This window comes from Pipistrellus kuhlii, unplaced genomic scaffold (assembly GCF_014108245.1).
Source record: "Pipistrellus kuhlii isolate mPipKuh1 unplaced genomic scaffold, mPipKuh1.p scaffold_m20_p_3, whole genome shotgun sequence".
Lineage (NCBI taxonomy): Eukaryota > Metazoa > Chordata > Mammalia > Chiroptera > Vespertilionidae > Pipistrellus > Pipistrellus kuhlii.
In genome coordinates, this window is record NW_023425529.1 from 15,972,632 (window position 1) to 15,998,858 (window position 26,227).

General features: G+C 51.2%; 2 protein-coding genes across 5 annotated transcripts; both read right to left on the reverse strand.

Annotated features, from left to right (window-relative positions):
- Positions 1 to 3,986: 3,986 nt before the first annotated feature.
- On the reverse strand, positions 3,987 to 15,536 carry LPAR5 (lysophosphatidic acid receptor 5). Of its 4 annotated transcripts, none has more exons than XM_036456677.2 (2): positions 14,665 to 14,963; positions 3,987 to 5,784 (listed from the first exon to the last, which is right to left on the reverse strand). In XM_036456677.2, the coding sequence occupies exon 2, from the start codon at positions 5,562 to 5,564 to the stop codon at positions 4,458 to 4,460; it is 1,107 nt and encodes a 368-aa protein (XP_036312570.1). In that variant the 5' UTR covers positions 5,565 to 5,784; positions 14,665 to 14,963; the 3' UTR covers positions 3,987 to 4,457. The 4 variants fall into 4 exon arrangements, 2 of the variants coding, with proteins under 2 accessions (XP_036312570.1, XP_036312571.1); XM_036456678.2 differs by lacking the exon at positions 14,665 to 14,963 and adding an exon at positions 8,702 to 8,905; XR_004991179.2 differs by lacking the exon at positions 3,987 to 5,784 and adding an exon at positions 12,282 to 13,116 and having other exon boundaries at positions 14,665 to 15,536.
- Positions 15,537 to 16,282: 746 nt separating this feature from the next.
- On the reverse strand, positions 16,283 to 24,523 carry LOC118729271 (acrosin binding protein). The gene is made up of 9 exons (XM_036456676.2): positions 24,076 to 24,523; positions 23,820 to 23,914; positions 23,246 to 23,363; positions 22,076 to 22,634; positions 21,471 to 21,603; positions 19,002 to 19,181; positions 18,715 to 18,882; positions 17,205 to 17,288; positions 16,283 to 16,623 (listed from the first exon to the last, which is right to left on the reverse strand). Exons 1-9 carry the CDS (start codon positions 24,395 to 24,397, stop codon positions 16,501 to 16,503), a joined length of 1,782 nt encoding a protein of 593 aa, XP_036312569.2. The 5' UTR covers positions 24,398 to 24,523; the 3' UTR covers positions 16,283 to 16,500.
- Between the last annotated feature and the right edge of the window lie 1,704 nt (positions 24,524 to 26,227).

Genomic DNA, 26,227 nt, shown 5'->3' on the forward strand with positions numbered 1-26,227 from the left:
TGTGAAGGACAGCTCTCAGAGTTACCAGCCGCTTGTCCCCAGGGTCTCCTGAGAGAACGGAGAAGGAAGGCCTGGTGTGAGCTTACCTCACCTCCTCCTTTCTTGCACAGGACCCCACGTAGCAACCCCTGAGGATGGCCCTCGAGATGGATCAGGGCCCTTTTGGGTTCCCTTAATTCTCCCCCGGGTTCTCCTGAATTTTTCATTTCCAGACCAATGATCACTACTCCCCTAACGAACCTCGCCATGCAGCGGGACCATCCTTTGGAGACAGACTTTGTGGAGATCCCAGAGGAGGAGTCTTTCCTTTAGTTCGTAGATCAGCAAGAACACTGCCTTGGAGATGTTGGGCACATCCTCACAGGGGGAAGGGACCACGGCTGAGCCATCCTGCTTGAGCATGCCCGGCCACACTGTGTTCTGCATGGGTGTGTGTGTATGTGTGTGTGTGTGTGTGTGTGTGTGTGTGTGTGTGTGGAGGCCAGAGCAGAGGGAAGGCTCAGGTGTGCCGGAGGCTCAGTGGGTTAGAGCCAGGAGGAAGGAAGCACTAAGAAAGGAGGCTGAGATGGTACAGTAGGTCCAAGGTGAGAATTCAGTCAAGAGAGGTGAAGGAGAGGTGACTTCACGCGGAAGAAAAGGGAAGAAAGGAAAGTAGGGAAGGGTGGATGCCACAAAGGCGGGGATGAGATGGGGTGTGCCAGGAAGGGGAGATACACTAGGATGTTGGCCACTTCCTGGTTGTGTGACCTTAAGACCTTACCTTCCCCAGGGTGCTTCATCTGTAAAATGGGGTAATCATCATCCCTAACTCAGTGAGTTGTTGTAATAAGTTAGATAATGCATTTTAAGCACTAAATTGAGATCCAGGCATTCAGAGAGCATGCTAAAAACTTGTTAAAGCTCTCCTCCCTCCGTTTAGGTTTCCTCCTTTGGATTTCCCTAAACTTCAACTGAGGCAACTCCAGGACATGGACTCTGGATTCCTCACATCTTGTCTCCATCATGCAGTCCATGCGGTAATTGGGGAATCCTGTGAAAATGGTAACGGCTATGGGTTTTCTTAAACTTGCCCAGCCTGTTACTCGTCAGGTTTTGGTCATTTCTCCTCTGCCTGCCACATCTCCTTAATCGATTCTTGTGATGGAAACCCTTGGGGTATACCGAATGTGGGGAAACAGCCCACCAGAGCTTAAACACCAGATTTCACACCGGAGACAGCCTACTTCCATCCACCTCCGCAGGCCACCGTCACGCTTTTTCTGGACTATTTTAACAGCTCCCTGACCAGTCTTCCTTTCTCTTAGACTCTCTCCACCTGATTTCCTACGGTTTACCCGACACTGTGTCAAGGTTAGCAAAACCTTCAGGGGCTTCCCATTGCCCACTAAATGAGCTGCTAACCTTACTCTGTGTCCCCTCCCTTTAAAAAAAACAACAAACAAACAAAAACTCACATGAGGATATTTTCCCCATTGAGTCTTAGAGAGAATGGAAGCAGATGAGGAAAAACAGAGAGAGAATCACATTGATTGGTTGCCTTCAAAACTTTCCTTAATCAGGGCTGGGAATTGAATCTGGAATCCAATTATGTGCCCCTGATTTGAACCGGAATTGAACCTGAGGCCCTTTGATACTGTGGGCCAACACTTCAGCCACTGAGCAACACCAGCCAGGGCTTACTCTGCATTCTTGCATCTTCTGTTTTAAATGGTAATTATAGTTGATTTGTTCTTTTGTTCCAACTGGATAGTAAACTACTTCACAGCAAGACCCAATTGTGCAACATTCCACAAACATTTATTTGTTCTAAGTTCCATCAGAGAACCGTCAAACAAAAATTCCTGCCCTCAGGGAGCTTACATTCTTCCTGGGGAGAGGGAGGAGACAGACAATAAATTATAAAAATTATAATAAATAAATAAGGAAATTATATAGTATGTAGAAGATACTTGCTATGCTAGTTTTAATTACTTTGGAATTTATTCATGTATCCGCAAATAAAAATAATCAAATAGTTTTTAAAAATCGTGTTCGGTTCTGTTTGTTAATCCCAGAGTTGGAAGGGCACGGGTCCTGAACCCTAAAGATGAATGAAGCAAGAAGGAGCAGGTGCTAACCTCCAGGCCTGTTTCAGAACAGCAGGGGGTGAGGGCCTGCTCCAGGACTCTAACCTCCGGCCAGATGGTGGAAGGCCCGAGTTAGAGGCTCTCGCGGAGGAATCTGGGTCAGTTCTCCGGTTTGGCCACTAGGGGTCACGTTACACCTGTAAATCACCCTCTGGACGGATCACACAGAGACAAAAAGGCCCAGAGATACTCAACAAGCGCGCGTACTACACATACACACACACACACACACACACACACACACACACACACACAGAGAGAGAGAGAGAGAGAGAAACATACAGCATCGAGAGACAGGCACAGAAAGGCATACAAGGCCTAGGCATGACAACAACGCCCTCGCTAATGTCAGGGTCTCAAGATGTCCGAGTGCCAACTCTGCAACCCCTACCAGCTCCCGACTCCGACTCCGACTCCGACTCCGGTAAAAAGGGAAGAAAGCAGTAGGTGGCCCCTAAACCAGTCTTCCATTTCCTTTGCCTCCAGCTTGCTAAGAACAGCCAGCCTATTCCTGTCCTCCCATCACACTCTAACTTCCCTGTAAGCTTCTTTCCTGGCTGTGGCACAGTTCCCGTTCCCCCTGGGAGAAGCCCCACCCCCTACTGCTCAGAGTGCCTGCCGCTGGTTCCACCCCCACCTTAGGGCGGCTGCTCCCGCAAGCCCAAGGCCACGTTCCATTGGTGTGCAGCTCCTAATGACGCCCCCACCCCCACCCCAAGCCCCAAGCCTAAGGGCTACAATTATTGATTTGTTGAGCATTGCTGTCTTCCACAGCAATAAAAAGCACTCTATGTAATGCCCTGGGAAGAAGTTACACAAGAACTTTAATACTTTCAGTATAGTTCTCAAAGTGTGACCTGGGGACTGACTCTTTGAGAAGTCCATGAGGTCAAAACTATTTTCATAATACTATTGTCGTTTGTTCTTTTCACTTTCATCTTATCACAAGTATGTATAGTAGGGTTTTCCAGAAGCTTCATGAAAAATATTGCTTGCCGAAACTGGTTTGGCTCAGTGGTAGAGCGTTGGTCTGCGGACTGGAAGGTCCCAGGTTCGATCCCGGTCAAGGGCATGTACCTTGGTTGCGGGCATATCCCCGGTAGGGGCTGTGCAGGAGACAGCTGCGGTGATTCTCTCTGATCTATGTTTCTAACTCTCTATTCCTCTCTGTAAAAAATCAATGAAATATATTTTTAGAAAAATGAAAGATATTGCTCTCACAGCTAATGGAATGTGTGCCTATGTATTTCTGTCCTTTCAAATTTGTTTTTTAAATTTATTTTAGAGAGGGAGAGGGAGAAAGAGAAACATGGATTTGGATTGGCTGCTTCCTGCATGCCCCCCCCTACTGGGAATCCAGACCAAAATCCTGGGGATGTACCCTGACCAGGAATCGAACCAAGGACCTTTTTTGGTGCATGCATGATGCTCAACCAGCTGAACCACAGTGGCCAGATCTGTATGTTTTGAAAATTTCATTTTAATGTCTAATATGGTAAGTATCAAAAGAACTAAGTATATTCAAAAGCTGTTTGGAATTCTCCATTTTTAAGGGTGTAAAGGGTCTGAGACAAAAAAAAAAGCAAACTGTTACTTTAGTACAAAAAATTGTTTCCTTACTCCAGATGAAACAGTGGGGAGGAGGGAGGTGGCAGAAGTAGACTTAGGATCTAGAATGGAGGAGGTCTTGAAAGGGGGTTGGAGTGTAGAATAAGAAAAGACCTAGGAAGGGGAACAAGGATCAAGATTCTGGAGAAAACAAACCTTCTCACTCACAGTTTTACCCTGGCCCAACCACCCCATGTTGAAAGCCAGGTCTAAATTATTACAAGTCTCAAAACAAGAAGGAAACCAATTCTGTCTTATCCAGTAAACGCTTGTATTATGCCTCAATGCCCGGGAAGGGGGAAGCCCAGGTGGGAATGAAATGTGGGTGGCACCTACGGCCCTAAGCCTGCAGAGGCCAGTCTAAAACCAGGACATCCATTTTTCTGCTACATCGACTAGTGCTGGGCAGTGTTTCCAGTCCCCTGCAAGGGCATTTCACCCACTCCTCTGTCCCTGCCTTGGCAGGCTCCCAGCACCACCGCTGCCTACAGGCTGGGGAGGGGGGTCTTTTCCATGCTCATCATCACCACTAATTGTTTCCACCAGCACACCTTCCTTCCCCGTGCCCCTTGCTCCCACACTTGGCTCCTTCTGCATGTGTGAGTTGGAGTTGCCACCCAGAAAAATCCAAGTGTCTGATCCACGGCCCTCCTGCACATTTTCCAGTGCGAGAGGTGCGCCAGGGGGTGGAGGTGGGTGTAACTGGGGCCCCCCCGTGTTCGTTTAGAGGACAGAATCGTCGGGGATGGGCGTCCGGGGACTGGAATAACTGATCAGTCCTTGGCTGGAGGCGGCGGGCCTGCCGGTGGGGTTGACCTCCCGGGGCAGCTGGGCGAGCGTCCCTCCGTCCCCGTTGGAGGCCGAGGTCCGGGGCCCGAGGGGCGAGCCCAGGCCGCGCAGGGTGTTGCGGAAGCCCTCGGCGCTGAAGTAGTACACCAGCGGGTCGAGCACGCTGTTGGCGCCCGCCAGCAGCACCATCACCATCAGCACCCCGCGCACCTGGTCGCGGGCGGCGGGGCTGGCCGCCACCAGGTCGCCCCGCAGCAGCCCGTACACGGCCAGCGTGGTGTTGTAGGGCACGAAGCACAGCAGGAAGATGACCAGGTTGACCAGCAGGAGGCGCACCGTCTTCCGCCGGCGGCGGCTCTGCGTGGCGTAGGGCCGCGCCAGGGTCCAGAACACGCGGCCCGACGAGTAGAGCACGGCCACGAGCGGCAGCAGGAAGCCCAGCGCCTCGGCCAGCAGCACGAGCGGCAGCAGCCGGCTCTTCCACAGCTTGTCGCCGAAACTCTCGAAGCACAGGCGCACCTGGAGGCCGCGGTAGCTGCAGGGCGCCGGCTTGTGCACGAGCATCGTGGGCACGGCGAACACCAGGATGAGCGCCCACACGCCCAGGCACAGCAGCCGCGCCACGCGGGGCCGCCGCAGGTGGCGCAGCCGCAGCGGGTGCACCACGGCCGCGTAGCGGTCGACATTGATGAGCGTCAGGAAGATGCAGCTGCCGTACAGGTTCATCTGGAAGATGGCGCCCGCCGTCTGGCACAGGAGGTCCGGGAAGGGCCAGTGGTGCAGCGCGTAGTAGGACAGGCGCACGGGCAGCGACAGGGTGAAGAGCAGGTCGCTGGCCGCCAGGTTGCACATGTACACGCTCACCACGGAGTGCACGCGCAGCGCGCGCAGGAAGACCCAGAGGGCCAGCGCGTTGAGCGGGAGCCCCAGGAGGAGCACCAGGCTGTACACCACCATGTGCAGCCGGTGCGTGGCCCGGTAGTCAGGGCACGGGGGATCGGAGCTGTTGGTGGAAGCGTTCGCGGAGAAGTTGGCCAACATCGTGCCAGGGTGTGCCGGGGAGCTAGCCTCGGGGGCCTCATGGGGCACACCAAGGTTCTGACAAGGCAGTCCTCCTCTCCAGGGCAGGGCCTGGAGGCTGCATGGAGACAGTCAGTCCCAAAGCCAGCAGAGGTAGGGCTGGAGAAGGTGGGTGATGGCTGCAGGGCAGGTGGCTGCCAGGGGGAGGGTGCCTTGGGTCAGGGCTTCGTCGTCTGGAGACCTGGAATAGGAAGGCAAACCAAAAGTCACCATTATGCAAGGCCAGGGTGAGGGACAGATGTGTATCTAGCTAAACTGGCTGGCCTCTTGAATCTTCTCAGCCTCAAGCCTTTTCCCCACCAGAGTAGCTTTTTTGCAGCAGGGCTGTATAGCAGTTCTCTCTCTCTCTCTCTCTCTCTCTCTCTCTCTCTCTCTCTCTCTCATTTCAGGGAAGAAAGGAGAAGAGAGAGATAGAAACATCAATGATGAGAGGGAATCATTGATGGGCTGCCTCCTGCACATCTCCCACTGGGGACCCAGCCTCAACCCCCACATGTGCCCTTGACCAGAATCAAACCTGGTACCCCTGAGTGTGCAGACTGACGCTCCATCCACTGAGCCAGACCGGCTAGGGCAGTGGTTGGCAAACTGCGGCTCGCAAGCCACATGCCACTCTGTTGACTAATGAGTTTGCTAAGGCATTACTCTTACCTAGAAGTTTTGACTTCAGGTTAAAGACATTAGTACATTATTAAAATGCTTTTTATGTGTTTTTCCCTAGCAGTGGTCAGCAAACTCATTAGTCAACAGAGCAGCAAACCGTGGCTTGCAAGCCGCATGTGGCTTGCGAGCCGCAGTTTGCCGACCACTGGCTAAGGCAAGATTGTCTGGGTTTCAATCCTGGCTTTGCCAGTTCACCTACTTTAGTTGCCAGAAAAATGACTTAATCTCTCTGAAGTTCATTAAAAAAAAAAAGTGTATATATATATATATATATATTGTATATATAATTGATCTTTTACAGAGAGGAAAGGAGAGGGATAGAGAATCAGAAACATTGATGAGAGAGAAACATACATCAGCTGCCTACTGCACACCTCCTACTGGGGATGTAGCTACAACCAAGGTACATGCCCTTGACCAGAATCAAACCTGGGACCCTTTAGTCTGCAGGCCGACGCTCTATCCACTGAGCCAAACTGGTTAGGGCTGAAGTTTATTTTCTTTATCTGGGGGTGGAGTAGGGGTCGAGGAGTGGAGATCATAGGTTTTTAGATTAAATAAGACTACTGTATATATATAAAGTGTTTAGGCTTTCTCAGGCATGTTCACAGCAGTGAACAAAACAAAGGCTTTGCCCCCATTTACTTTCAACTTTCAATCCACTGGGAGAAACAGGTCATAAAGTGCAAGTAAACAGGTATCATTGTCAGGTGCTTTGGAGCTCCTCCCCTGGAACAGGTGTTCTGCTGGTTCCCTTTTATCTAAAGAATAAAGTTCAAGCTCCCAAGTGCAGTACAAAATCCCATCCTCACTCCTCACACCCACTTGGCTCCTGTGTGGGCTGGGCTTGCACTCAGAGCGCCCTGGGTCTGCCTCTGAGCTGACCTCTAAGTTTCTTCATCTGAAAAGTGTGGAAAATAATATAACAGGGCTCTCCTGGGCTGACCACACACCAGCACAGCCCTGCAGGCAGGGCAAGACTCTGGGGGTAGAGCTTTTCCCCTGGAGGATCTGACGAGGCAGGGGTCCCCACCCAGTAGTCCGTGAGGTCCGAAAGGCTGGTGGCTGCTGGACTAGGGAACGCCCCAGCTGGGGTTCTGTGATAGGGAGAGGTGGCTGTTTGTTAGTGAGAGACCCAAGGGGACCCTAAGCCCAGGCAGCAAGGTGAGAAAGTCCCATGGGCACTGATGAGACTGTCTGAGGCAACAGCCGGCAGACAAAGGACATAGTTAAGAGGTAGAGGAGCCAGACGACAGGGCATGGTCTCAGGATCCCATCTTCCTTGACGCGACGAGGCCACAGAAGCTACCCAGATGCCATCTATGTTGTGTGTTTGTGGTGAAATATGCCTAACTTAGTTATTTACCCTTGTAACCATCTTGAAGTGTACATTCGTGGCATTAAGTACCTTCACAATGCTGTGTAACCATCACCGGAACCTTTTCATCATCCCAAACAGCAGCTTTATACCCATGACATAGTGACTGCCCATTCCACCACCACCTCTGCCCTCCAGCCACTGGTGGCCTCTATTCTACTTTCTGTCTCTGTGCATTTGCTCATTCCAGATACCTCGCATGGGTGGAGTCGTGTTTCTTTGGGTCTGGCTTATTTCACGTAGCAAAAGTTTTCAAGGTCCATCCATGTAGTATGTGTCAAATTGCATTGTTTGTCATGGCTGAGTAATATGTTCATATGTCTGTATATCACCTCTTGTTTATTTACCCACCTGTCGATAGTTTCTTGGGTTTTTCTGCCTGTTGGCTATTGTGAATAAATGCTATGAATATGAGCGTCCACTTAGGGAGCATCTTAGGGAGCAAAGTTGTGCAGAGACCCTGAGCAGCTATCCTAAGGTGCTGGGCTTACTCCTTTCATGCTTGAATGCATACATGAAACTACTTTGTAAACCTGACTGCCACAAGTTTTCTTGTGGGTTTTTTGTTCATTTGTTCTCCCTCCAACCACTATGAACCGCAGTTTAGGACTTGTGCGAGGTGTAGGACAGTTAAAGAGAATAAAGAAACACTTCCTAGGAATAAAAATGGCGGCAGAGTAAGTGGATGCTGCATGGACATGCTCCCAGGAACAAACTGGTATTACAACTAAAATGCAGAAAATCTTCCTGAATAATCAATGAAAAACTCGCAGGAGAGAACCCTGATACCTGAGGACCAAAATTGGAGACTGCATAGAGACTAATTGTTTTGTATATTATAAATAAATAAATAAATAAATAAATAAATAAGGTTTTTGTTGTTGTTGTTGTTGTTGTTTTAAAAGAAACACTTCCTCTCCAAAATACCCATTTCAACAAGGAAAATAACACTAACTGGGGCAGAAAAGCAAGTAAAACCAGGCTCTGTTCCTGACACATGCCCCATCTCCCATGCTCCTTTGCTCCAGTTACACCAAACTAATCATTTTGCACATACCTTGTGTTTTCATGCTGTTTCCTCTTGATTTAATGAGCCCCCTCCCATTCTCCAACGGACAAACTCAGTCACCTCTTAGGACTGTGAGGCCATTCCTGAGTCCCTCCCTTCAAGGCAGATGTGGTCCCTCACTGGTGCTTCCCCTGCGTGCCTGGGTTTATCATAGCTGTTCCCGTCCGCCGTGCCCGTACTGTAATGAGCTGTTCTTTATCTGCACCTCCCACTAGACTGTGAGCTCCTTGCAGGAAGGGCTATTGACTGTGACTTACTCATCTTTGTATTGTCAGCACCTACGTCAATGTCAATAAACGTTGAGTGAAACAGCTGTCATTTACTGATTGTTTACCATATCCTGGGGTATTTTATATACACAGTATTTAATCCTTCCAACAGCCCTTGGAGGTCCGTGTTTATCCTCATTAAAAAAATATATATTTTATTGATTTTTTTTTTTTACAGAGAAGAAGAGAGAGAGATAGAGAGCGAGAAACATCGATGAGAGAGAAACATCGATCAGCTGCCTCCTGCATACCTCCTACTGGGTGGGCATGTGCCCACAACCAAGATACATGCCCTTGACCGGAATCGAACCTGGACCTTTCAGTCCACAGACCGACACTCTACCCACTGAGCCAAACTGGTTTCGGCTATCCTCATTTTTACAGGCAAGGAAACAGCTCAAGAGCTCAGTCAGTGAGGAGCGAAGTCAGGACTCAAACCCAGGACTTCCTGGCTCCAAAGTCCAAGCTGGTGCTACTTCCAATAAGAGTGGATGGTGAGAGATGAGGGTGGAGGCTGCACAGAGCTCCTGGTCCCTTACAGATGCCGATGTGAAATCTGTGCCCATAGAGAAATGGTTTTACTTCCTCATGTGCCTAATGGAAATGTGTACTTGTAAGTAATCTTTCTTTTTCTCCCACTTCAAACACTGGTAACATGTGCTCACCTGTCTTACACACACACACACACACACACAAATAAGCCCCTCCTTACAATTTCCGCTCATCTACTTAAGCACTTAGCTTGCTGCTTTGAACTCCACGAGTTGTGTTGTGTCTATTTGTTCCATTTCCCCAACTAGATGGTAAGATCCCGGGATGGGACCACAACTTTCATAGGCTTTTCTTCCCAAGTGTGCTCACATCTCATCTCTCTACTTAGCAGGCCCTTGTGGAATTCATTCCTGCTGGCAGGCTATCTGCCCCCTCCCCCATCGTCTGTTATATATCAAATCAGTCAGCTAACCACAACCAACCACTTCTTCTTCTTCTTTTTCATAGATATATATTTTTACAACTAACCACTTCTTATTATCATGTTTTTGACTATCTTGTCCACATGTATAACTCACTTAGTAGATCATGCCCCTTAAAAGGCCTGTTTGGAAACAGGTTGCAGCAAAATTTTAGTAACAGTTCACACTTTATCATATATATATATATATATATATATATATATATATATATTATTGATTTTTTTTTTTTTTTTACAGAGCAGAAAGGAGAGGGATAGAGAGTTAGAAACATTGATGAGAATCATCGATCAGCTGCCTCTTGCCACACCCGCTACTGGGGATGTGCCCGAAACCAAGGTACATGCCCTTGACTGGAATCGAACCCAGGACCCTTCAGTCCGCAGGCTGATGCTCTATTCACTGAGCCAAACCGGTTATGGCCACTTTATCATTCGTAACCATTACGTGGACAATCAATACTCCTTACAATTAGGAGGCCCCTACTAGACGCTGAAAGAGTGAATGAATAGTTATTCCCCCAAAATTGCAAGTCTTTCCATTGACAAAGTTACACCGATGAACAGACCAAAATGTGTGACATGAGCTGTTATTTAAAGGTAAAGTTAGGAACCCTCTAGCTGATGATAATGCTCTTGCTCTAAAAGAAGGGCGTCCTTGGGTTTCTCTGTAGTGGAACCTATTTGCCAAAAAGTCACCCCTGCCTGACAGACTTACCCGGAATGGCCCACGCTGAGCATTAAAAGCTGCCAGGCCCCTGCCCTGGTCCCCACCCCATCCGCCTGCTTCCCGAGGCTCCCCTGGGTGCTGAATGGGCACCCTGCCAGGCCGGATGACAAGATGGAAAATACGGCCAAGAGGAGGCGCGCAGGAAACGGAAGGAGGGTTCTAGATGTGGGAAAGGGGCAGCCTGGGCCTCTCCCCAGCCCTGCCATGAGGAAGAGGTTGGGTTGCAGGGGAGACGCAGGAAGTAAAGAAATAGCAGCCAACCCAGAAAAGATCAGACATCGGGGTTTCATTTCACAGGGGAGGAGGGACAGGACACGGAGGCCTGGGTAGGCTCAGCCACCTCGACAGGCGTGGATGGGGAACATCAGATTCCTGGTAATGTGTCCCTCCTTTGTGAGTTACATGCCGCTGCGCACCCTGTAACTCACACATGCATGGAGGCACGGACAGACAGACAGACAGACAGCTCCAGGAAGAAGGGCAGACACAGCCCCTGCCTTAGGGACCGTGTCCTTGCACCGACAGAGTCAGGAGCACACGCTACACGGAAGTGCACGAACAGATCCCAGCGCCACAGCCCTGAAGGGCAAAGCAGCACCAAACACATCGAGGCACCAGAGGCTGTGCCTCCCCACATCACCCGCCCACCGCACACTCACACCCGCACGTGCAGCCACGTCCCTCCTCCCTTCGTCCCTGTCCTTCAGCCTCCCCTGTGCACCTCCAGACCCAGGTTCCTTCCTCTTGTCCTTAGGGCCTCTCAGACCTGTCCCATTGTCCTCTGAGCTGGGCTGGGCGCTGCTCTGTGCTGAGATAAGTGCGAGGGACAGGGCTATTTTCTGCCACGGGCAGGAAGTAAGAAGGAGAGAGTAAAAGTGGGCAGGAGCCTAGATCATGATCATTCGCTCTCCCCGCTACACAGAACCCGCCAGCATACCCAGCCTTCTGGCATCTGACCAACAGCACAGACAAGAGCCGAAGACAAATATGTGATGTGGGACATGGAGGAGGCAGGGACAGGAAAGAAATATCTCCTCTTTGTCCAGCTTTCTTTTCTGCTTACCCTCTCCAAGCTCCTCTCCCCTTCCCCTCCCACACATTCGTTAAATGCCTTGCTCTCTCTCCACCTCTTCTTCTTAGTAATTAATTCACATCTTTCAGAAGTTTGAAAGGTAGGAATCTCAGATATCCCCATCCTCCTTGCCCCAGGAGACCTGCTCTGGAATAACCCCAGCCTCATTTTAGACTCTGAAGTCCCAGCCTGTCAGTGTGTCCCACCCGCTGCACCAAGCATGTCAAACTCAAAGGCTAAGATGGGCCCAATGAACAAGGTTTAAGTTTAGGTGGGCCGCAAATAAAAAAACAAAAACAAAAACCCTTCCATTTTCATAGAAATGTAGGTTTATTCTGATAGAGACATGCTGAATACAAAGGGCTGAGATAAACGAGTCATCGTTAACATAAAACAATAGAACATTTTGATAAAACGTAATATTTTTTCTTGAACATTAACTTACCAGACCCTGCGTAACTCCACAAGTTACTAAGCGTAACGCAAATAAACCTATTTTTGTTCTCCGAAAGCAAAGTATTTCCTATTGCGCCGCACGCCAAACAAGTCAGCCCAAGACTAATGACGTGGCAATCGGCTAAAATATTCGCTGCTACTGTTAAGAGAGAAAAGATGCACTTGTGCGTAAGGGAAATGAATGCAACACGATTATAGTAATCAGTCGTTAGCGAACGTTGTTGTTTGTTATTAATGATTATGTATAACAGGATATGGTAAAACACAAGTTACGAAATGTTTATTAAAACGTTTCTTGCATACCGTTATCTTGGCTGGGCCGCAAGAACATTCATTGTGGGCCGTGTGCAGGCCGCGAGTTTGACATGCTTGGGCTACGCAGTGTGTGCTCTAACCTGCCTCGTCAGCTGGGCTCAGGCAGCACGGGGAGGATGCGCCCCAGCAGCCGGCTTCATTGTAAAGGCCTCTCGGTGTCTGTCTATTCAGACTCCCCACACGGATCCAAACTGCCAAGCCTCTGACTAGAAGCCCAACCCAACCCAAAGGCTCTGTGAAAAGACCTGCCCCAGAGCTGCCTTGGGGACACGAGTGAATCCTGCTCGTCAGCTTTTCCTGGGTCTGAGGGCTCTGTGTGCAGAGACAGTTCGAGGTCACCTGAGTGAGCAGATGGCCTCATCCTAACCCAGGGACCACGCTCTTCCCAAGGACAGGCACCTCCCTGGCACAGACCCCGCGGGATTGCCCTGTCTCATCTCCATCCATCCTCCTCCCGGGGTCAGGCCTGCTCTGCTTGCTGCAGCCAAAATGCCTGCCCCCACCCTGAGCCTGTCTCCCGCTGCCTTCCCTGCATCATCCCCAGTCATGTCTCCTCCTGTCCCAGGTATTCTGACCTCATCCCTCCCATTGCTTTCTGGGGAAAGGCAGAAAGGAAAGGAGGCCGACAGCTCAGTAATGAGTTTCCTCCACGTGTGGTGTCACCTCCCCACCTGCACCTTTCTCTCCACCCTGCTTTCAAGAGCTGGAAAAACAGGAAGTCAAGTCCCAATCAAGAGAAATCACTGAGGAGCTGTCCTGGCCCTGGGCTCAGAGTGTAGGCATGCCTCTCACCTTGCTTGTCACCCTGGCAGGGTCCTGCCTGCCTCAGAGAGTCTCCTGCAGCCTTCCAGCCTTGTTGACCTCACCCTGAACTCCCGCCAGCACTGAGTATGCGCCACTGGCTTGGGCCCTCACCCTTTGTACCGTCTCCTTCCCCCGGGGGCCTGTGTTGGGGTGTACACGGCGGGCAGCAGCGTGGGGAGAGCTGACAGCATCAGACACAGGCAGGCAGAGCTGGGCTCTAGTGTCTCTGAGTGACCAGGAGGCGAGGCTTATGGGGATAAGATTGTTTCCCCCTCAAGCCTTGCCTCCATCTCCCCTTAGGGCTACAATTTCAGCTCACCCTAAAAGGAGTTCGAGATACAATGTGGGGGGGGGTAGGTCCCCTTCTCTCAGGGAGGCCCCCCATAAGCATAGATAATAGGTAGGCGGCTGCCCTCACTGATGTGAGACAAAGGTATCATAAAGCCTTGCCCACCCTCAAATATTTCCCCCACTCTGTGCTCGGTATCTGAAATTGCATCTCCTTCATGCCACCCATGAGCCACATTCAACCATAGCTATAGGGGCATTAGAAATAATTTTGTCTAATCTTTTTATAGAGATGAACGCATTGGGTTAAGGCAGTGTTTTTCAAAGACCCCATGAAAAAAACCTCTTGGAGGCCTTGGCCCGGTAGGTCAGTTGGTTAGAGCATACACCGAGGTTATGGGTTCAATCTCCAGTTCAATCTCTTGTATTGATGCAATACAAGAATGCATTAATAAATGCATAAGTGGAACAAGAAATCAATGTGTTTTCTCTCTCTCCCCCTTCCTCTCTAAAATCAATGCAGACAGATGATAGATAAATAGATAGATAGAAAGATAGATATACCCCTTGGTTAGCTAGGAAGAATCACCGTAAGAACACATTTGTGCCAGTGAACCCACTCAGGGAGTTTAATCAGATAAGTTTGTTTTCATCTAGGAGAGGGGCTGGCCCTGGGAGGTGAGTGGGCATCAGGGGTTAAGTACTAACTGAGAATGGGACAAGGTTGGAAATCAATCCCAGAGGACTCTCCTCATTGGTCTTGGGACGCCCAGGGCTCAGCCTGACAGTGGACCTCACGGGTGAAGGGGAGAACACAGCCTCCCAAGATGCCCCCGTGTGGGGCTTCGCACTTCAGAGGGGCCCTCTAGGCTGTGTTCTGTCTGAGACGGTCTCTCTGCCTGCGGCAGCCCATTAGCTTTTTACTCTGTTCAAAGGTTTTCTGGCCCACCCTCACCTCCATCCCCACCCACATACTCCATTTCTAAAAGTGGGGTGGGGCCCCTTATGCCCCCATGAGGTTCAAGCCCACCCGTGACACCCCCATACCTGTGTTCCCCGTTGAGCTCTGCCGCTGCCCCAAGCTGGCTTCCGCTGTCTGCTCTGCACTGGGCTGGGCTGGAAGGACCTGCTCCTGGGGCGGGTGGGGACACACCCACCTGGGCAAATCTCAACAGATTCCAGCTCCGTGCACTCACCCAACCCTGCACTGGCACTCCACTCGCAGGAAGAGAAAGGAGGAAGCGGTGCCTTCAGCAGTCTTCACAGCCCGGCCAGAGAAGAAACCCCAGCAGATAATGGCACTTAATGTAACCCCAACTCTGGGCCAACTAATGTCTCTCCCCTCACCCCCCCCCCCTCATCCCCCGCCCATCACCCACATACTCCCCACAGTTTCCGGGAAGCCTAACTGGCTCACCCACCCACTGATTCGATGACTAATCACCAGCCTCTCCTTTTTTTTCTCTCCAGTTCCCTCTGGGCGTCTCTCTTTCAGATCCCTGCAGGTGGCTTTGCTTTTGCCACCTGTGGCTTTGTACCTCCCCTTGCCTAGGCCCCCCCTACATGCCAGGGCTGCTGCTGGGCCCACTGTCACTGCAGAGTGTGCATAGCCTCTCCACCACAGCGGGTACTGGGCTGGGCTGTTCCTCCTGGCCTCTGTCTCTTGCCTAGGCTGGGGGTTGGGGGGCCTGGAGGGCTGGGCAGAGAGCTCAGATGACAGCCCCTTTTTTCTGTGCCTTGTCTTCTGTATCAACAGGGCTGGACAGGTTGCCCACGCTCAATACACAAAAATAAGTTCACATTTTTGAATGGCCGAATGAAAAAGGATATTGTGGTCAAGTGAGGTTGGAAAATGCTGGCTTAAACAGGTTTCTCTATTACAGGTCTTCTCAGATCCTTGAACATGTCATTGAAAGATCGACCATGTGTTGATAAGGGAAGCTGGGTGAAGCATAGGGGTGAATTATCCTATATTAGAAAAGGCTAATATGCAAATTGACCAAACAGCAGAAGGGCCAGTCGCTACGATGTGCACTGACCACCAGGGGACAGATGCTCACTGCAGGAGCTGCCCCAGGTGGTCAGTGCACTCCCACAGGGGCAGCACCGCTCAACCAGAAGCCAGGCTCACAGCTGGCGAGTGCAGTGGCCATGGCTGCCTCTGGCAGTGCTAAGGATGTCTGACTGACAGCTTAGGCCATCCCTGAGGGCTCCCTCACCGTGAGAGGGCACAGGCCAAACTGAGGGACCCTCACTACTGAGTGCACGAATTTCATGCACCAAGCTTCTAGTACTATTCTATTTGTGTGTGTGTGTATATATATATATATATATATATATATATATATATATATATATATATATATTTCAGAGAGGAAGGAAGAGAAAGTGATAGGAACATCATTCAAGATGAAGACACACATGCCCTCCTGGTCCACAGAATCCCTGAGCCCCAGCTGTGGTCTTCTTTAATCCAACTCCCTGATTTTTAGGGCCTCTTCTCCCAGCAGATGGTTGCTTCCCTAAGCATCATTCCCATGAGATTCTCTCTCCTACAGATGGGTCCATAAGCCCCTGGGCAAGGGAGTGGGGGAGGTGAGTTGATCCCCATGGGGCACTGTGGCAGTGCTGGGGATAGGATCCTAACCAACATAGGCCACATACGTTGAAAATAAAACACTTTATGCAAAGACATCCTTTAAGGCGGGTGGAGTCCCCATCGCTTTCAGGGACTCCTGCCCTGACCCAAGGGAAAAACGTGAGTAGGGACCAGGTAGGAGACACAAAAGGGGCAGCCTGGATGCAAACTGATGGCAAATGGAGTAAGAAAGCAATGGAGAGTGTGGACAGAATGGGTTGGGGGGAGACAGGAAGAAGCCCAGCTCATCCAGCTTGGCTTAGAGTCAAGGTGCTGAACTCCTGGCTCCATCGAAGCACAAGGTCCTCGCTTTTGGCTGGGGTCAAGATATTGTAACTCTCGTTCTTCAGACATCTCATACGGGATACCTACAGGGGGATCGGGTACACACACAGTCTGAGTTACAGAGCAAGGAGCCAGCAGCGTGGAGGTGGGCAGGTGTCAGAAGTCCCAGGAGCCCCAGCTGTGGTCTTCTTTAATCCAACGATGGATTAAAGCAGGCAGGCATGGGCACAGGGCAGTAGAGGGAAGGAGGAAACTCAGATGTGGGTTTTTCCAGCAGCCAGACACACCAAGGGGCCCCTCCCCCTTTCAGAAATCAGGAGGCTGAGGCTAGGGGGAGGAAGTGACTTATCCCAGACTTCTCGGTGAGTAAGAGCAGAAGGCAAAACTGCAACCTCAACATCTAATTCCCAGCCCAGCCGAGCTTCTTCCTGTGGTGCCCTCAGGGCCCTCACCTCTCCTCTTACTCCAAGGCTGGGGGAGTGGAGGAGAGCAAGTGCTCTCTCTGGTGGAGGCCTCTGCCCTGAGAGGCAAGTAGGAAACTGCTCTCCGCATCCCAGCTGGGTGGAGCAGGAGTTAGGGTGTGGCCCAGAAAGGACACCCAGCCAAGGTGACTGATTTAGAGGGGCTGGTGGGAGGGGGGATGGGGACACGGTGACGAGCTCACCTTCTGATCCTGGTTTCTCTTCAGACACTGTTGGCTTTTGAAGGCACAGTAGTTTGGGTACTGCACATAGTCTGTGTCACAAATCTAAGCCAGGAGCCAGGGATGGGGAGGTGGGGAGATGTCAGAAGCCTTAAGAGACACCAACCCTCCAGAGTGTGGCCGCGGCGAGAGAACCACGGGCAGGGGTGTGGCCTTTCGGAACCAGACCTTCCACACTGGGGGTGCCCCTCTCTGAGGAACAGGCCTTTGTCCCCCCTGCCTTTCCCATCCCACCCGCAGTCACCGTTCAGTCAGTGGGAAGAAGCCAGGAGCCGGAGAGTGGGAGATGGCTTCCCCGTTGTTCCGTTGCTGGTAAAATGGCCGAGGAATGGGGAATGAGGAAGGGGGCACTAAGGCTGCGGAACATTGGAAGGGAGCCAATTCATAAGCCAGCCTCAGGGAGCCTCCTAGTGATGGGCAAGTGAGGGGGAGGGTAGAACCATCTAATGTGTGACCTCGGCTGGATCCCTTCCCTCTGTTGACCTTGCCTCCCCATCTATAAGCCCAGGGATGCAGCAGAGATGATCTCAGAGACCTCTTCCAGGTCTAGTGGCCCAGGGAGAAGGTCTGGACAGGGGCCCCTCAGCTCAGTGACCAGCCCTTTCTCTCTCTCTTTTTTTTTAAAGGTAATTTAAAAAATATATATATATATATTTTATTGACTTTTTTACAAAGAGGAAGAGAGAGGGATAGAGAGTTAGAAACATCTATGAGAGAGAATCATCGATCAGCTGCCTCTTGCACACCCCTACTGGGGATGTGTCCGCAGCTAAGGTACATGCCCTTGACAGGAATCGAACCCGGGACCCTTCAGTCCACAGGCCGATGCTCTATCCACTGAGCCAAACCGGTCTCGGCATGACCAGCCCTTTCTCAAGCTGCCCCTACTTTTCAGGGTCTTGATTTCCCATTAAACCACAGAAAGGAGGGGCCTGGCTCTCAGGTACAACAGGGAGTTCCACAGAGAAGGTAATTTGGGGAGAAGGGGAGACAGTAATGCCACTGGGCAGGAAAAGCACTGGAAGAGTTAGAGGAGGAGACTGTGAGACGGAGGCAGGGAAGCACTGGATCAGGGGAGGGGTGGCCCTTCACCCATCACCTAGCCATCTGTTGTAGGGATGAGTATAACTGGCCAGAGTGGGAAGTAAGCTGGCCAAAGCCCCTTGGCAGGTAACTGGCAAAGCTGGGGCCAGAAGCCCTGTCTCCTGCCTCCCAGTCCTGCGCTTGCTCTCCCACCACTCCCAAATCCTACCTTCTTTGCCAAACACAATCCTGCTCGTGTGTGTGTGTGTGTGTGTGTGTGTGTGTGTGTGTGTTCGGTCTCTGGAAGAGAGGCAGCCAGTTTAGTGAGGACTGGTTCTCAGAAGCCAGGGGCCCAAGTCCCCTTTTACATCCTGGGCTGCCTGGAGCAAATGACCAGCAGGAATGGGGGTGAGGGAGGTGGGGTTGAGCTTTGGGGAAAGGTTCTGACCTTGGTGGGGAAATCCCCATCCTGGAAGCTGAGGAACTCAGCCTGGAGCCAGCCAGCGACTCGGGTGTCTTCACAGCCCTTCGTGGCCAGCAGGGCACACCAGAAGTCCAGGCGGAGCCCGCCGTAAAAATCCAGCCCGTAATAGCGGCCCGATTTTGCAGTCCCCACCTGCGGCAGAGGGGACGGGGGAGAGGTGTGAACCCCGGCTCCCCCTGCAGGTCTCCCTTCCGGGTAGATGTCCAGAGCCTGAGGCCTCCCCCACGGAGGCTGCCCAGCTGGCTGGGTACCTGGATGCCGACGGCCATGCTCTGGGATGAGAGGAAGGGGCTCATGAAGGACGTTTTGTGGGAGGCGTCACAGTGCTGTCGCTGCAGGTTGGTCTCCGAGTGGCACTGCTCCAGCTTCAGGGAGCAGAAGGCGCAGAGGGGACAGACAGCGAGGTGGTGCCGCCCAAGGCTGTCACAGACCTGAGGCGGGAATGTGGTGAAGAGGCGAAGGCTGAGACGGCCCCACACCTCCGCCCTCCAGAGCAGTTCCCACAATGCCTTTGCATCCAGGCTCTTCCGAAAGCTTTTCTCCCTGCCCCTCTCCCCGAGGGTTCCTCTCCTCAGAGCTCTACTTCTTCACCCTCCTCCTGGATGATTTCTCTACTCCCAGGTGATCTTCATCTCTCTGCAAGTGGCACCCAGATCTTTATCACCAGTTCTGATCTCTTTCCCAAGCTCCAAATCCTCGATTGCCAGGTGCCTGACAGCTGTCCACCATCGGGTGACCTACAACCACCTCTCACTTAAGACTATCTGGATAGAACTCCCACCGTTCCCCTTTCCTCTCTCTTTCCTAATGATAGTGATAATAGTCACAAAGGGTTCATGCAGGGCTAAGCACCTAGTAAACACTATCATCTCATTTAGTTCTCCCAAGAGCCCTGCACTAGCACAGATACTCATAGTGTCTCCATTTGACTGGCAAGGAAACAAGCTCAGGGAGACTAACTTGTTCAAAACCATATGCCTTATAAACGGTGGAGGTGGGACATAGATCCAGTCCTTCTAACTTCAAAACCTATACTAGAAACTTTTGATGAAGTCTAAAAAAACAAAACAAAACAAAACAAAACAAAACCTATACTAGGTTTAGACCTCCAAGTTCATGGAAGACATTCTTTAGAGTGGAGCTACCAATTTCCTGGCTAGATTCTTTGCCCTGACTGAGCTCCCTCGGTCTTCTCAGGAAATCTGCAGTCAATCCCATCCTCCTCCTCCTCCTCCTCCTCCACCCATGGGTCCAGCACACCGTGGTGCAAAAAATCCCCTTGTTTACTCTGCATAGCAGCTCATAAAGGAGGCATAGTCATATCTCTCACCAAAACATGGTTACTAAATTCCCTTTTCCTACCAAATTAAATCCAAAGGCTTCAGACTGCCACCTGGGATTTTTCATGTTATGACCCTTACCGTTTATTTGGCTCTATCCCCTCCTGCTTTGCTCAGGCAAAACGGGCTCCTTACGGTTCCCTTAATCAGCTCCTAAAATCCAGTGGGCTCTCCATGACTCCTGAGCTGCCTACACTCAAAAACCTCTTCCCAACACCTGCCACGCTCCTTTTGTAATGCTGCCGAGTCCTCCATGGGCTCCAGGTTCTTTAAGGCCAGGAGCAATGTGCTCATTCTGGTCCCTCATGAAATCTCTTTCTTGCCTCACAGATTTTGCAGATGCTATTCCCTCTGGCAGGAAGCTTCTACCAAGGCCTTTCTTTGGCCCGGTTAACTTCCTTTCTCTTCGGGTTTCAGTGTAAACATCAGTTCCTCTAAGAAGCATTTTCTCATCTTCCCAAACACAGACAGGTATTCCCTTCCGCTCCCTCTGCACTTTGTATTTATCCATCACAGCGTTTCTCCTGTCACACTGTTCTGCCTGTTTCCTCGTCTGCTTCTCCCGCGAGGACTTCAAGAGCCCCACGATGATTAGATCTATCGTGCTCATCGCTAACATCGCAAATATCTGTTCAGAGTTGGTGACCAATCAATATTCGGTGCACAAAATAGATGAATAGATAGCAAACCAACTCCCAACAGATGTTTGCTAACTTGTATTATTTAAAAACCTAAAGGGTATGCTCCTGGGAATAGGACTTGCTGGGTGGTGAGGACACATTGAGGCTGGAATTTCTCTACAGATCCCTGGAATGGCTTCTATGCCCATTTGGAAAGGAGAGCTGCATCTACGGTAAAGCCAAGGTTTGAAGCTGGTGACTGGATGAGAGTCTGACCCAAGCCTAACAACTCAAAGAGCTGAAGAATGAATTCTGGCACTAGCCGGTTTGGTTGAGTGGACAGAGCGTTAGCCTGAGGACTAAAGGGTCCGGGGTTTGATTCTGATCAAGGGCACATGCCTGGGTTGTGGGCTCGGTCCCCAGCAGGGGGCCTGCAGAAGGCAGCTGATTGATGATTCTCTCATCATTGATGTTTCTATCTCTCCCTCTCTCTTCCTCTCTGAAATAAATGAAAAAATATTTTAAAAAAATAAATGAATTCTGAATTGGGATGGATTCCTGGCTAGTCTTGAGATTTCCTCCTTTAAGGTGAGCTGGAGATGTCCTTCCAAAGAAGGGATTCCCACTGGAAGAGGACCTCTCCGGTGATGCCTCATGCTGTCTGTATCCCTGCCCATCCCCCCGCTCCCAAGGCCTAACAGTGCCAGGCCCAGAGGATGCCCAGTGAGCATGTATTCATTAAACAGCATGCTGGGCCTACCGTCTTCCCGAAACCAAGGATCTCATTCTCCAAGTGCTGCCAGGCCCTGGCTGTGGGGGTCATGATGCAGGTGTTCTCCACAATGGAATAGCACATCACCAGTAAGGCCTCCACGTGGGGCAGCTCCAGGAGGCTGCAAGGAGACCAGGCCTGGTTGGTGGGGAAGAAAGCCACATCCATTCTCTCTCCTTCCCCTCAGACTCTGTTCGTGGTCACACACATTCAGCCTGCTGGATGGGGCCCTAGAGGCCTCTGGACAAACTGCCTCCTTTTAAAAACTGAGGAACTGAGGTTCAGAAAGGGGAAGTAACGTCCTCAAAATTGCAATGTTTATCAAGGCCATAAGCAAGACCAGCACTCAAGCCTGGGTAACTCCTGGTACAAGACTCATTCCTCTAGGAATGAGCCACGTAGGAAATGACATCTGAGGCAGGACTTAAACCAATGATGGCCACAGAGCAGGTGAGGCAGGCAGTTACTAGGTGCGCCTGAAGCCCTAGCAGGCGTGAGTGGGTCTAGAGGTCAGAGTTGGAAAGTGGGCTTCCCATTCCCGAAGACGGCGGCAGGAAAGGTAGGGCCAGGAGAGGAGTCAGAATTTCCTGTACCTGCCAGAGTTCTGGTTTCTCGAAGCAGATCCTTCCTCAAAGACAGCCCTCATTTCATCCCTTTCCTGGGCAGATTGAATGAGCTCCTGCATGTGCTCCATCATCAGAGGCGTAGACTTCACTTCCCGCACCCGGGCAGTGAAGGGCAAAGGGTTGGAAGACAAACCAGCCTGGTGCTTGGGCTCTGAGAAGTCTGACTGCAGCCCATACAAGGCATGCAGTCTCTCCCCTATCCCCTGTCCTTCCGCCGCCTGCTTCCCCTTCCCCTCCTCTCCCTTCCCCGCCTCTTCATCCTGTTCCTCCTGCTCCTCCTCTTCTTCCTCCTCCTCTTCCTCCTCCTCCTCCTCCTCCTCCTCTTCCTCCTCCTCCTGTTCTTCCTGTTCATGCTCTTCCTCCTGTTTATGTTTTTGTCCTTGCTCCTGTTGGCGCTCCTGCCTTTGGTCCTGCTTGGAGCCTGACCCTTGCTCTGGGCCTCCCAGGGACAAGGAGGCTTGCAGCAGCTCCTCCAAGTTGTTCTTGAGCAACTCGGGCCAGGGCTGGAAGGCCTGCCGTTCTGTGGCTGCCGCAGAGTTTGGGAGGGACCAAGAAAGAAAAGGAACGGGGCAGTCAGCTTTCTGGCCTCTGAGTGTTTTTGTTCAGAGCGACACACACATAAACGCCAAGGCAGAAGAAAGCAGCCGCAGTCCAAATTATTCACACAGTCAAGTACAGAGGACACCGAAAATAATACAAATATAAAAATAATTATTGCCATGGTGATTGTGGGGTTGGTGGTTGGAAACCTTCCCACCTCCCTAACCAGCGCCCCTCTTTAACCGCCACCTCCAATTCTACCTGTTGTTCCTCTCACGGAGGAAATAGCACATATCCTGAATAGTTGGCAACTAATCCTTTCTAGACTGAAGACATTAGCTTACAAAAGTCCCAGGAATGTTTTGGGGGAGCTAGGAGAAATGGAGTCGGGGCAGACTGGGAAGGAATGCCAGAATACATTCTGGGACAGGACAGCTCTAACTTCTATTCCTAAAAGGCAGTTTCTCCGTTACGTAAAGAGCCGCCTGTGTCCATCTCCCACCCTTTCTTCCCGTATCCCTACCACGGAGGCCTTATAATCTGGGCTCTGGGATTTATAGGAGTGGCTGGGAGTCTCCTAGGTCGGAAGGGTCTCACCTGTGTTGTGGGATGGCTCCGGGGAGGTCATTATGGTGGGCTGTGCTTCCGTAGAAAACTCTACCTCCGTACCAGTGTTCGGTGAGAGAATTGAGACTGGCTGGGAGCATCGGACTCTCTGCAAGAAGAGAAGGGATGTGGGGATGCCTTTGCCAAAGGAATGCCTTACTCCAGCTTCCTCCTCAGGCCCTCTTCCGGGGTGCCTCCTCTCACAGTTCCTGAGCAGGGATGAAGGCACATGGTCCCTGAGAAAGGGTACCCCTGCAAGATAAAACTCCATGTCTTGGACACACAACTCTGCCTTTGGTCTTTTATGTGTGATCTGAGTGAATCGCCAACTGTTAGAAGAATGGAAGGGCTTATCTTTTTGCCTCTCCCCTCCTTTTCTTGCAGTAACAGGAGTGACCTGACCATCTGAATGCCCGAAGGGAGACTGCATTCACACATAATCTGGGTAAGTGATTGGCAAAGTGGCAAGGAAGAAAGCCCTCAGGATGGCCCTCTTCAGCTTCTTACTGCCACTGCCTCCCCCTTTGTCCTGCCACACCGGACCCATCTTTGTCCTGGGACTCGCCTTGGCGTAGTAGACGTGGTTGGAGCAACGGTACTGAGTAAACTGGCAGAAGGACTCAAACCAGGAGGCGTAAGGGAGGTCGGAGCACACAGCACCTGGGGAGGGGCAGGGGTGCAGAAGGTGAACACACAGGGGGACCTCCCTCCTGAGGGCGGTGGGTGTCTTGGGCCTGGAGAGTGGAGAATATGGGCGCAGGGTCCTAGACCCTTCCCAGTCTCCAAGGAGCACAGATCTGCCCCGGGAGGCGGGCCCTCACCATCGGGCACCAAGCCGTGGTTCTCGTATTGGTCCAGCTGGACGAGCGTGGGGTTCCGGCAGCCGTGGGTTGCCCTCAGCCGGCAGGTGGTCTCTGCCTTCCAGGTGGGGGTCAGCAGTGAGAAGAAGTGTTCGTATTCGGCGGGAGAGAGAGGGCTCCCGGGGGTGGAGGTCAGATCTGAATCCTCGCTTGGGGCAGCTGGAGGCCAGAGCAGCACTGCGGGGCGGGGAACAGACGGATGGTGGACGGACCGAACTCCAGAACCCGCTCCTGGCCCGGGATGGACCCACGCTGGCCAGCGGGGCCCCGTGTGAATTGGCATCTGAGGGTGGGGGGTGTCTGGGGATGGGGTCAGGGACAGAGGCAAAGGTGAGCCCTGGGGAGATGGGGAGGAGAACAGGTCCGAAGCTGTGGGGGGAAGATGCACCGTGAGAAACGTTTCCCAATCAGTAAAGGGAGGGTCCTGGGGGGCGGGGGCGGGGGGCGTGGCCGGGAGGGAGGGAGAGACTGGGAGATGGGAACCCCTCACCCTTCAGGAGTGAGAGGAGGAAGCCTGCGCGGAGCTTCCTCATGGCCCCAGACAATCCGCCCGTGTTCCCTGGACCAAAGCGGCCTCTAACGGGCCAAGCCAGAGAGCCGGCGGGTGCGGCCAGCGGACCTGGAGAAGAGGGGCGCTCTGACGTCACAAATGCCCCGGGGCGGGGCCTCCGAAACTGACGTAGGAGTCCTCACTCCAATTCCAGTTCGAGGATCATGATTAAGGTACCACAGACGCTGTAACGTGTTTGGTTTTTTTTTTCTTTTTTTTCTTCTTTTCTTTTTTTATTTTTAGCACAAAACCAAATATCTTTTAGGCATCTACTAATTATAGGTGCTAGGCATTTTCCTTTAGGTGCCTGAGCTATATCAGTGAGTAAAATGTCCCTATTCACAGGAACGAATATAAAATATCTCCAGGTTACTAAGGGAGAATTTTCTCCTGTATGTTGCTGTAGGTTTCATGTTCACTCTTATTGCAGTATGCACTTCCAACATATCCCCATTGTTTGCTTACATGTCTGGTTTTCCTTCCTGGACTGTGGGCTTTGGGATCGCAGAGATGGCATAGCTTATTCTTCTGACACATGGCTGGCATTCAGTAAATGGCAGTAAAATGAACACATGAAACTGGACTGCCCAACAGGCTGTTGACATCTAATGTCTGAGATATTGTGCTTATCTTGGTCTTAGAGGAAAATCGGTGTGTGTTTTTTCAAATATCTTTTAACATTTTTTAATGACTTTATTGGGGTGACATCTACACTAAGAGAAAGATGCAAATTCATCATACCTTCACAATGCCCACCAGCCAATCAGGAGTGAGTATGCAAATTAACCCAACAAAGATGGTGGGCCCTAACCAATTTGGCTCAGTGGACAGTGCGTTGGCCTGCAGACTGAAGGGTCCCAGGTTTGATTCCGGTCAAGGGCATGTACCTTGGTTGTGGCACATTCCCAGTAGGAGGTGTGCAGGAGGCAGCTGATGGATGTTTCTCTCTCATTGATATTTCTAGCTCTCTATCCCTTTCCCTTCCTCTCTGTAAAAAAATCAATAAAATATATTAAAAAGAATAAAAAGATGGGTTAATTTGCATACACAGGCGCCAAGCGGCCAGGGCATTCCGCCCAGCTTCAGCTGCTCCAGGCTTCTGGACAGCATGGGAAGGTGCAAAGGTGTCTCTGGGCCAGAGTGAAGGCAGAAAGGCAGCTCTGGCCAGAGTGAAGCCGGTGCTAGCAGCCAGGGGAAGGAATCTTCTTGCATCGGGCTTCTAGTTGTTTAACAAAATTAAATAAGTTTCAAGAGTACAGTTCTATAATACATTACCTGAATATTGTATTGTGTGTTTACTACCCCAAGTTAAGTCTCTTTTCATCACCATTTACCCATCCTTTACCCTCTACACCCCTTTTTTCCTCTTGTAATCACCATACTGCTGTCTTCTCCCTCCCCTTAATCCCCCACCTGCCTTTTTCACCCAGTCCCCAACCCCCTTCCCTCTCACAGCTGTCAGTCTGAACTCTATCTATAAGTCTGTTTCAATTTTTTGTTTATTTTGTTCATTAGATTCTACATATAAGTGAGATCATATGGTATTTGTCTTTCTCTAACTGG